Source organism: Polyodon spathula, chromosome 14 (assembly GCF_017654505.1).
Source record: "Polyodon spathula isolate WHYD16114869_AA chromosome 14, ASM1765450v1, whole genome shotgun sequence".
Classification (NCBI taxonomy): domain Eukaryota; kingdom Metazoa; phylum Chordata; class Actinopteri; order Acipenseriformes; family Polyodontidae; genus Polyodon; species Polyodon spathula.
The window spans coordinates 19,957,176-19,969,501 of record NC_054547.1 but is presented as its reverse complement, the minus strand read 5'-3'; the positions used below and the strand labels follow the sequence as shown (position 1 = coordinate 19,969,501).

Sequence of the window (12,326 nt, the reverse complement as noted above, 5' to 3'; positions counted from 1 at the left end):
AGTGTGTTACAGTAGTCAAGGCAGGTGTAAATGACAGAGTGGACCAGGAGTTTAGTAGCAGAAAAGGAAATGGAGGGGCATATTTTGCAGATGTTGAACAGGTGGAAATGGCAGGTGTGTGTTTTGGCTGAGATATGGTCAGAAAGGGAGAGGGTGGAGTCGAAAATGACACCAAGGTTACGAGCAGAGGGGGATGGAATGAGGGACAAGGGTCATGTTGTTGAGGCAGAATTACTAGATCCTTTAGACCCAACTTGACAAAGTTTTGAGATCATATATCGACGTGTGGCGTCTTGTTTGTAAATTCTCTTTTATGTTATCTGAAGTACAATGTTTTCGATGTTTCCTTACTGTCACTGTTGGTGGAGCAACGATTGAGAGGCAAGATAAAACCCACATCCTACAAATTTCCTCTTGGAAAATAAAATTGAAAAAGTGCTGTTGGTTTACATACTACAGATTCATAATTGTTGTCCTCTGGGTCATTTAAGGGTGCTACAGAATAATACAATAATAAATGCAAACATGACTAGCGAATGACTGACTAACTTGAATTTAGAATTCTGTAGCTGACAGTAACATTCTCAAAATTATTTTTGATTGTTATAATTTAGAGATTATGGAGGGTGTTACAAAGGTAGTCAAGACTTCTAGAAAATGTTATAGAAAAGACAATTATAAATATAAACTGAAAATTACCAATCAGAGATATACATTATGTAAGAAATATGATATTTCTAAGACTCTAAGTACAGCTTAGTCTTAGCTGTACTCAAATTATTATAAAACAGACTTTAAAAAATGTTCTTTGACAATCGATTAGGGAGGAGCTAAACATGGCAAGTAAATTAGAATCAGGAAATCTTAATTTCAGTGGAGAAAGAGCACAATGTAGTTCTACCAGCTCATTACATCATGGTGTGATTTTAAAATAAAAAGAAGGACTGCATCTTTTATGGTGTGTTTAATCTTTATGAATGTAGTTTATATATATATATATATATATATATATATATATATATATATATATATATATATATATAGATAGATAGATAGATAGATAGATAGATAGATAGATAGTTTTAACTATATAAATCTATATATTAAAATGTAACAGATTTGTAAATATTTAGAATATATGATCCGTACTTAATAAGCAACAGACACAAAGATGATGCACAACATTTTTTATTATTATTTTACATTAGACATTTACTAAATAGATCATTTGTATAAATGCTTAAGTAATATTAAAAGAAACATAATTTTAGGATCATTGGGGAAGTTTGTGCCTAAATGTTGTTTTGGTTGCATTGATACCAAATCTTTTAATATCATGCCATTGCTATTTTAATGGAGTTAAATTAAAGTACAATGAAGAGAAGATCTGTTTGGCATTAATTTACAATAGAAAACATATTTTCACAGGAAGCTAATTTTGATGTTACACCATTCCAAAACTAGTTCTTCTGAATATTTGTTTCCGCTTTATTTTTTTAAATATAAAGGGTCCACTAAATGACCCTTTGGGTTAAAACACTAGCTGGATTAATATAGAGGTGCAGTGCTCTGGTATTCAGATCCACCACTGCTCAGATACAGTTAACAGAAAGAAGGTCTGTTCACAATTTGATTCATGTTCAGGCCACTGGATTGGTTCTTACTTGCTGTTTCTTCTTCATAATACACAAAGTTGCACTGATGAGAATGCAAACACCTGCCACGGTTCCTGTTACTATTAAAACAATCATAGTGATATTACTGCCCGGATTTATTTCAGTGGGCTTGTTTGGTGGTATTATCATAGCTGCCCGGGCAATATTAGAGACCTCTGACTTAACATCGTTTTTTCCCAAGGCTCGTGTTGCAAAGTAGAGAATTGTTCCATTCTCTATACTTATTTCATCTGGCAGGAATCCAAATTGTTCCGTGGAACCTGCGGCATGAGGTGAAAGTGTGGATGTGTCCACTAGAACAGCAGCACTGAAATCGTCCCGAAGTTTTTGCAGGCTTTTACTCATCCGAATCTCGTACGCTTTAGCTGTAATTAATGAGGCAATCAATATATAGTCTTAGACATGCTGCATTTTTCTACTCTGATGCAATATGAGGATCGACAATTTACCCAAAGCCTCCACTAGTGTTTTCTACTATTATATCAACCTTGACTTGCAAAAAGAAGGAAAAACATTGAATTAAGTAACTTGTTTTAGGATATAATATACAATATGACTAAAAGTGTTGAGAATACAAAACTCATTCAGTACCACAACTAGAGCAACAAGTAGAATTGAAGAAGAATTGGATGCTTTCTCATAAACCCTGCCTAAGCATACCATCTCTGCTCCCCAGCTGCCAGCATTAAGAGGCATTACTCCCTCTAGTGGACTAATGTTGTTTTCACTGTACATAATAATAAGAGATTATTCAAGCAAGCAACATTTATGTTCTTTATTTGTTTATTTATTTATTGGGGGTGTTATTTTGCAAAAATCCAGTTGCCTTCCTGTTATTAGCACCAGCAATGTTATCATTCCCCCTTCCCCCTCATTTATTTTTGGTGCTTGTTTCTGAACTTAATTTACAATATTCATACTGTCAACTTTTGAAAATACAAAATCGGGAGTGGGGGTGGTGGTGCAGCCCTTTTTTACCGTTTCCCCTGTAGAGCGGCGACCACAGGGCTCCCCTGGGTCCTAAACCCTGCTAGGTACAGACAGGGATTGCAGTAACCACACACCGGCCAGGACTTTTGCAGACATTAAAGGTTTGCTTTTATAAGGTGGTTTAACAATACAATTTTTAGCAAAATACGAGAGAAAATCTGTCCCTGGAGAAGAGTCCAAAATACGGGAGAGTCCCGGTGAATATGGGAGAGTTGACAGGTCTGGATATTTCATTGTATTTGTTATGATAGATATTTAAATACAATGCTATTGATGAAAACATTTACAGCGATGGTCTGTCTAGAATTAGACCAGTGGTTCTACCTAGATGCAGTAGAAGCAAGAGGATGGGTTTAAAAGCATTAGTAAGCAGCAGTGCCTTATTTAATAACAGATGTCTCTTAATCAATGCCCCCACTACCATGCTTTTGTGTTTACTGTAATTAGAATATCACCTGTATTCGTGTAGAATGCTGTTTCAGTACTACCCACTAGGGGAAGCATATGTTACAATGAAACTTTTGTTTGCAGCAGTACAATTCTGTTTCCAGAAAGATTATGTGCATTTCATTTCTAATACAATACAAACCCTATTCTTACCTGTTCCCTGGTCTGCGTTTTCTCCGGGTGCAGTCCATGACAGAAATATAGAATCTTGTTTCAGTTCTGCTTCCAAGTCTGAAATCTTACAGGGTGGGAATATTGGAGGTGTATTTCCAACCATCCCCGCTACTGTGAATGTACCTCCTGTAGTGCTTCTGCTGAAGCTGCCTATATTGGCCTGGAAATCATCTTCAGTGACTGGTGGCTTTCCAGGGTTCAATTCAATTTTACCTGTAAATAAAACACATGCAGGGTTGGTTTCTATTTGCGTGTCTTCCCTGTTAATCAAGGATCACCCCCCCCCCCCCTTCTTGATAGGTTAACAACTTGCTTTCATTCATCTCTAGTTTATTTGAATCCCGTCAAGCCTGTATTCAAACTGCAACTTTAATCTCCTGTTGCTGCATAATGGACTTTCCTGAAATGTGTTGTACTTGGAGTGAATATATAGTGTGGTGAGGATAAATAACTTCAACCAGTCTAGAAAACTATACAGTCTACAGAAAAATGAGAAGGAACTTCATAGAGACAGAGTTTTATAACCAATGAATGGCAATGGAATTTGTACCATTTTCCACGTATCCTGGTATGTACATGGCCCGACCCAGTCTTCTAACAGCCAGTCTTGCTGTACCATCACTTCCCTGTACTTTCACCTTGAGGTTGTACCTTCCATTGCCATTAAAGGCAGTGAAATATCGTGAATAGATCCCATCATTCTTGACAGCATCCGCACCTACAGTATCCAAGAGAAGGACATGAAGTGAGTCAGAAAATGAGAAGGGATGCAGACATTTCAAGAGACTTTCAAGATCAACTTTGCTATGGGGAACTAGAAACACCAATATCGAGCAATCGTGGTATTTATTATTCCCACTATGGGCAGTGTTGCGGGGGACAGGTTAATGGTTGCACTCTGGTGTACCTGATAAACTGAGAGTGTATACCTGATTCTAACAGCTGTCATTGAGGTTTGAGTCGCCATGATTTGATGCCTCAATAAAGAAAATGACACAAAGTGAATCTAAACAACATGAATACCAATTGCACAACAGTGTTGCCATTAACCTGTCTCCTGCAATACATTTGTTAATATAGCTATTGTATTTAATAACCAAGATGCTAAGGACATTCCATAAACAAAACACTATGCTACTTGTGTATCTTTGTAGTTAAGGAAGCTTGCGCACTAATACTCAGGATTTTCATTACCTGAACCATCATCTTGAAGTGAAAGAACATAGGGATTGCCACTGTTTGTTTCTATAAAGGCTGTCACATTGGCACCCAGTACAGGCAGGAAACCCTGGCTAACTTCAGCGTAAACCACCATTGGAGCATTCCCAGCACTGGTGTCTTGATTCATGTGGGCGTTGACTGTCACTGGTGGTACACTGCTGTCTACTGCCCGGGACGTCACTGTCATGGTTACAGTCTGAGTGTCCAGTTTGTTAAACAGGCTGTATTGCCAGTCCCCTGTCTGAAAAACAATTCCAGTATATATTAGAATAGAAAATCATGTTTTAGATCTCTGACCTTGTTGACAATCAAAGGTAATATTAGTTGTTGGAGTTTAGGGGTTCACCTTCTTCAAAACCTGATCGAACACTTTTTAAGCCAACTAGGTGTGCTCCTGTTACTACTTGCATCATTAGGAGGAATTATGATCTTTATGAGTTGAACCATTGCAGACTTATTCCTAATGTGTTTACTCTCATATTGCCAGTGACCCAAAGAACTAAAATATTGTAATAAAATTCAGAATTGAAATGATTTCCATACCTCTGCTGTTCCTGGGATTAGAAGCCGGGCAGTGTTTAAAACAGGATCTTTAATGAAGTCAGCTGCAGTGAAGGTTTTGCCAGCTGGGCTTGTTAGATAAATATCAGGCTCATTCTTCTCCCATGTGACTGTGAAAAAGGTGTCATTTCCCACAGTTTTATCAATGGACACAGTCCCATTAAACCAGGCTTGGCTGGAAATTTTCTGCCCAGAACTCTCAAGCTATTAAGGAAAAACAAAGTGTAACATTGTTTTTTGGGTTTTTTTGCAGATTCTGAGAGAAACAAAAGAGTTTGCTAATGATATAAAAATGTCTTTCTCACCTGAATAGACTGTGCAGCAAGATCGCCACTTCCAGATGAAATGCCAGCAAAGGCATCGATGAGTCCATTGGAGTCCAAGCTATCAGTAGCTGAAAACTGTAACCCTCCTAAAACATATTTAGGACAGTATGTATTTGCATGCCTGTACTCTGAAACCAGGCTATGAATATTAAACATTTAGCAGTGTATGTGAGTCTGTTTAGTGAATTTCTGTCTATTAAAATATGTAAATAAAGGTAACTATGTTTTGATTTGAAGGGGTGATTAGATCAGTTGTTTGTAACTGGTAACCAGTGGTCTACTTATGAGCGTAAGAATAGGCATTTTTTTCATAACCAACAATTATTTGTTACCTGTAATGTTTGACATAGTTTCAAGTTCTTTTGCTGCATTTGGTCCAAGAGCTATTGTGTGAATAATGGTGCCGCTTCTTCGTACATCATCTAAACAGATTCCCACTGTGGTGTCTTCTCCATCAGTTAACAAAACAATTTCTTCACCATATGTACTTGAATCATCTTTCATAAGTACCTGTAAAAGAAAAGTATTTTTTTTCAGTTGCGAGATATTACTGTGGAAGACTGTGATAGAATAATCTCTGCCTTGTGTTTTGGTGTTTTATTCAAAATGATGAGTTTGATTATAAACATTTTACCATGCTACCAAATTCTAGTTAAGGAAATGTGACGACATAACAATGCACCATCCTGTGATAGGCATTTGAGAAGCGAATGTGCTGAAATCTGAAACTGCTCTGTTCCCAAACAGACATGGTAAATCCATTATAGAACTGATATTGTCCCACCACATATTAATATCCACATAATGAAATTACATTGATAAAAAAGAGACATAAAAGGAAGTAAGAGCAAGTTTGAAAGTTAAAAAGGCTATGGACTTTGAAAAAGGAGCTGTTTGTGCTGGTTTTAAAATTATTATTTTTTTCCTTTTTTAACTTTGTGTTAGACTTTGCCTTGCTTTAAAATACAGCTTGTGTCATGTTTTAATACATAACTCAGCTCACCGTGAATGCTGTATTTAGTCCTTTACAGATTTGTGTTCCACCCCTGGCAACATTAGGCAAGGCATTTACTAGCGCTTTCCGAGAAGCTTCATCCTCAATCTGACTCAAAGGTTTTAAAATTTTTCCGGTGGATTCAAATGAAACAATTCCAACCCAGGAGCCTTGTTCAATAATCTGAAGCAGGAAGAGTTCAGCAGCCTGACGCATACGATTCAGCCTATTGAAATCCTTTAAAAATAAAGTGACACAATTTAGACGTTTCAGTTTTTTAAAAAATAAATCATATTTGAATTACAAAATCTATTTTGTCAATGTTACATTTTACAAACATTAAAAAAGAAATAAACATACAGCCATGCTTCCAGAAACATCGAGTACTAAGCACACTACTTGATCTCCCTTTTTCATCATTGTGAACTGGGGATCTGGAGGAGTTGTCGTCATGGGGACACTTTTTTTAAAGTCCTCCGAATGTTTGATCACATCCCACGCACTTCTGTAGTTGCAGATTTTGTTTTGCATGTTTGGAGCTTCGAAATTATGGGTGTTGTCATCACAAAACTGTGTTACCTACAGAATGAAACAGATGATACTGTATACAACCTAGTAAAGATGCAAGAGATTACTTAGTTGTACAAAAGGCATGCTGTATATTATATTCAGACTAAGTACAGGCAGGTGCTTCCATATCCAGAATTGCAACCTACTGACGTTTGAAACATGAGGACTCCATGTGTTTCAGATTGTGAAGCCCTTTTGCTACTGTACATCCTAGTGACAGTTAGAGTTAGCTTCTAATTATTCTTCAACGAGCAAAAACCAAGAACAAGAACCAAATGACATCTTGGTTAAATGTCTTTACAGCACAACAAATGAATCAAAAAAGTAGTTTGCTTTCTTCATGTTTACCAGATTTTACAATTAGTACAAAGCCACCATATGGTTTCTATTCAACTTTTTCTATTCAACTTTTCCCCCCAAACACACAGCTCCCCTCCACATGTCTTTCTCTTTGCACTGAGCATAACCTAGCATTTCCCCCTGGGGAAGGGGGTTCAAATCTGCACCGGAACTATACAACCCCTACCCCAGAACACCCCCTGGAACCAAATCTACTTCCAGTAGCTTGGCCTTTAGAACCATTGCCATTCTCCAGGGGGCAGTGCCAAATCCCAGTATCACTGTCCCAAGGTCTTTCAACTGGCCACCTTCAGCTAAAACTATTTGTGTACCTAAGTTGTGAGCACGGGAGGTAGTTCTAGTCCTGTACCTGTATCAAACACTCTACTTACAGAGGACAGGCTCTGGAGGAACATTATGGATGCTGGTGTATTTTGTTGTTTGTTTGGAAAAAACTTGCAGTTCCCTGCTGGTAATGATGTAATTGGGTCGATGGAGCATTTCTGAACAGAGCAGGAAGATCCTGTACAGGACAGAGCCTCTGTGATGCCAGTGATGTCTTTTGAGCATCTAAAAATAGAGAGAGAAATGCAGCAGGATTACAAATAAGCATGGTATCAGCACAGCTACTGTATATGACATATATATTATATATATTTTTAAATACGACACACTTGAGGACTAGAGATGTACCTGCTAACTAGAGAGTTGCTGTGCTGAATGTATCCTAAATCCATTAGGATATACCTGGATCAGATCCCCTGCTGTGAATGGCTTCAGGGCTATACATTGCATTTTGATGAGTAGCTTAGACAAGAATGATGGTTAGCTTAGTGAGTAAAAAAAATCTTTACTCCATATTAAAAATGGCAGTCATTACAGCATATTTCACATAAAATGTACCAAGCATATGTTTTGTTGGAATAAAAAAAGATCTCAAGATGTCCTCTAACAGAACGTCTTCTAATAGATGTGTGTTGGATCTACAATACCTTGTTGGTTCAATCTTTCTGTCATTGGATATATAGAATGGCTTTTGCTCATTGTATTCATCATAGACTCCCCATCGAAGGTGGGCCCACTCATGTACAAACACTTTGCCTGCAAAACAAAGATACAGAGTAGAAGAACTATCCCTATAATGAACAGCTTCTACATACAGTATTGAACTGTAAAATGGGCACAAAGGTTAAAAAATGTATTTCTTACCTCTGGGCCCATACACAGAAATAAGTTTGTCATCCAGTAAAAAGTCTGGTGTTAAATGTATATATCGCCCCTCCTCGCCACATCCACCATATTGCAGAGTGTAAGGGTCATTTCCATATTTTAGGTATGGTTCAGCAATGATCACGTTTGCCTTACAAATAAATAAATACAAATATATATTAGGGGTTTTAATTAATGTTTAATTGAGTTATCACACCTGTGGGCTTTGATTGATTAAACATTTTTTATGATTACTTTTGTCTACCAGTATTTTCTATCCTTTTGTATAAGTCTGATGTAAGGTCTGAAAAAGAGAGCTCCTGGTATCAAAAGGTCAGACTGACCTGCTGAAAGTTCCTAACCTCCTTTATCGTCAAAAGTATATTGTTAAGACACACCTGAGATAATGTTCATTGAATTTAATTAATTTAAGAATTAATTCAGTTTCTCCAACTAAACAAAAAGTATTTTAGATATTACAATATCAATTAAATTGAATAATATAAATGTTTATTTTATATAACAGTTTTACTACAATAAAAACAGGAACTCTTAAGCTTGAATATTGGACAATAAAGTATAAACTGTATTTAATAATTGTAATACACAATAGGCTTACTGGAAGGAAAATAGCCTCGCCTTTACCTGCCTGTAGCAGAGCAATGTTAGACCTGGAAGGTTCTTTTTGGCAGTCAAAGCCAGATTTACTGGTCCTCAGCAGTTTTGAATCCAAGGTCTTTATATAATGAGCAAAATTAACTCCCTTCATGATATCATAGAAATTAATGAAAACTTGGTAGCAGAAAAGTCATCTACAGTATCAGTCCTTATCAGATAGGTAACAATTTTAATTAATGTTTGTCAGCCAAAACTGACTTCATGCTGTGAATTTAGAAAAGTGTTTAAAGTGAATTTTCATATTAATTAAAACACTAGCCTTAGCAAGTTAACAGAGTGTCTGAAACCTGCTGGGGCAGCACATTTTAGGAACAGAGAGGTCAGGTTTAGTCCAAGCATGTTACAGTCAATATGAGGCATTATAGCTTAAATTTAAATGAAAATAATTGAACTAACCACAGTATGCTTAGTGATTTTATACAGGGGCTCTGTGATAAACCCCTACAGTCTTTATCCAATATTTTGTTAACACACCTGTATATGAAAGTAAACTCATCTGAAAGGTTGACAACATGTGAACTGCTCAGAGGGAATATATTGTAGACCCAGCTTCTTATAATCACACAAAAAGTTGATGTTATTTATAAAACAGCATCTCTTTTAATACTCATATAAACTTGCATCATATCGTATTGTATTACAGCAAGGATCCTGTGAACTGATGTTCACCTGACTTTTTAGAAAAAGGAGAGGTTGGAAAAGAAGCTATAAGATCATGTTCCAGTATTTTTGGAAAGACGTTATATCCAATTAGTTTTAAAGGAGTTGACTGCAACTTTCTAGAATATATCATTAACTCAAAGATAAGAACTGTCAAGGTAGATTGCTGATCAGATTTAATTGGGACTCCTGATGTATTCAACGGAGGGAAAATCATATATAAGCCCAGAGCAAGACCCCATTCATTACCATTGAACTTGATCTTGAAAGCTGACATGGTTCATGCTCTGAAGGTCTGTGAAAAACTGATTGCTGTTTGGTATAATTTAGAAGTCTCTGCCTTTTGAAGACAGTTCTTATTTTTCCTGTTACATTACATTATAACTATTTTGAATTTATGTCTCTTTTATATTGATATATTGCTGTACGATATATGATTTATGTTTAGCTGTGGAGAGTGATATATATATTAGATGCTGTAGCAGTGGCCGATTTTAGCTTTATGCATGCATAGCTTAAGGGCAAAATATGTTATAGCCATAAATGTATTGAAGTATTAATGCTGTTAAACCTGTAAAGGCACAGGAAATGCCCAGACTGCATATTAGCAGGGATCCAAAGTGGCTTGCAAACACTAAATCCATTATTAAGCATTTAATAAATTGAAGGAGTACTAATAACACTGTGATTCATTAAAACAGCAAACTAAATGAGTGTGTGATTTTCTTGATTGTTTAAAAGTCATCTGGATACATTGTAAGGCCAGTGCATGAATGATAATAACTAATGGTGAAAGCTTTCTAAAGTTATAGGATGGGACATGAAAATTCTCCATAACTCCAATTAAAATGGTTAATAAAGAAGCAAAGAACAAGCAAGCCATTGCTGATGTTTGTAATGGTGATAAGGCTGGTAAAAAAGGGTTTTGGTTATTGCACAGGTCTAATTAAATAAATCGGTTGACAATACAAAAATACAGCAGTTTGTTTACATGTCTTCCAACAGTACCTTTATATAAGATTCAGTTCTTGATTTTTGATAGGTGTTTAACCAGGTTACAGGGAGTAAGATTTTCACTTCTTTGAAGTAGAATCTGCTGCCAGTAGCATTGAAGAGGTTGAAAGAGGCTTCTGTGACCATTTCCTGGAATTTACAGAGAAATGTGTTTGTGAATGTATGGAAGTGTTAGCCCATATTTCTTTTACATCATTGGTAAGACTTGATACACCACCCTCTATTTGTGTTTTAGTTTTTTAGCAATACAATATGTTAAACACACACACACACACACACACACACAAAAGTATTTTAATGGAACAATATGAAGACCATTAAACCAAACCAGTAATGATACAAAACCAGTAAAACAATAAGTAAAATTTCCCCTTGAGCTGTTTCACTAGTTCTGTTGGTATGTTTCTTTTTTTTCAACCAAACATTTATCATTGGAATAAAAAGGCATTGACATAAAGGTGCTACAATGTTACAATAGTAAGCAACTTAAGTATACTTTGGAGTTATTAAATGAAGCTTTGAGTTTTGACCTTGTTAGATCAGGACCCACGTACCCCCTTTTAAAACAAAATGTTAAACTATTTCATCCCAGTTTGCTTCAAAATAGAGCTGTGTGTTTGAAAAATGATTTAAGTAGGTTTTTGATGGTAAAAAATAATTAAAAGAAAAAAAAAAAAATTACCTTTATTTTTGTTAAAATCAGTGGATCTTCTGGAATCTGGGGGTTGACTGCGATAACCAGTTCTTTGTATCCATTATTCTCCAGCTGCACATTTAAGCCTTTTGCTAAACCAGACAGGCTTAACACCAGCAACAAGGGCAATACTCTGGTGCTGGTCATGACTGGTACTCAGGATCTCTGAAATCCATATTTACGATTTTGTTCCATTTATACATTTTTTTGTTATCTCAATCTTTATTGCTGGACTTTGTGTTAAATGGGCAAGGCATTTTCTGTTGAGGTTTCCTAACTTGTGACATGCACTTTGAACTGAATTGCATGAATCTGTAATTTCCTGTAACAATATGGTTATTTACCTCCCTAGAGATTTTAGATATTCTATATTTGATTTGACAATTTGAGGATCTTGCAGCTATAAACCAATCAGTAAATAAATTAATACATATCTTAGTGCTATAATGTTGCATTGTGCTCCCTATACTGTATTGTTGTTTCCTTCTTGTATAACAGTTTGTACATGTGCCTGTAAGCTCTATGGAATGAGGTTATGTTCTTTTGAAATGGTTAAGAAATTCTGATGCAAGAGTACATCAGCATGCCATGACTCTAGGTGGGGCTGATTCAATCATTCAGATTAATTAATCACAAGGCATTGTGGCACTGTTCATTAATTGGGTTAAATCAAGGGAATCTATACAACTATAAATTAACTAAAAAAGTCAGCTCCATTAACTTAAGTGAATAAAGCAAATCTGAGGTTGTCATCTTTCATTAACACTCAAAAG

At 36.1% G+C, this 12,326-nt stretch overlaps 1 protein-coding gene across 1 annotated transcript; it reads right to left on the bottom strand.

The window, feature by feature from the left end:
* Nucleotides 1–1,282: 1,282 nt before the first annotated feature.
* On the bottom strand, nucleotides 1,283–11,700 carry LOC121326566 (calcium-activated chloride channel regulator 1-like). The gene is made up of 14 exons (XM_041269906.1): nucleotides 11,542–11,700; nucleotides 10,854–10,988; nucleotides 8,508–8,658; nucleotides 8,291–8,399; nucleotides 7,691–7,868; nucleotides 6,750–6,968; nucleotides 6,399–6,626; nucleotides 5,728–5,905; nucleotides 5,375–5,481; nucleotides 5,052–5,273; nucleotides 4,482–4,749; nucleotides 3,838–4,005; nucleotides 3,267–3,500; nucleotides 1,283–2,041 (listed from the first exon to the last, which is right to left on the bottom strand). The coding sequence occupies exons 1-14, from the start codon at nucleotides 11,698–11,700 to the stop codon at nucleotides 1,641–1,643; spliced, it is 2,757 nt and encodes a 918-aa protein (XP_041125840.1). The 3' UTR covers nucleotides 1,283–1,640.
* Nucleotides 11,701–12,326: the final 626 nt, after the last annotated feature.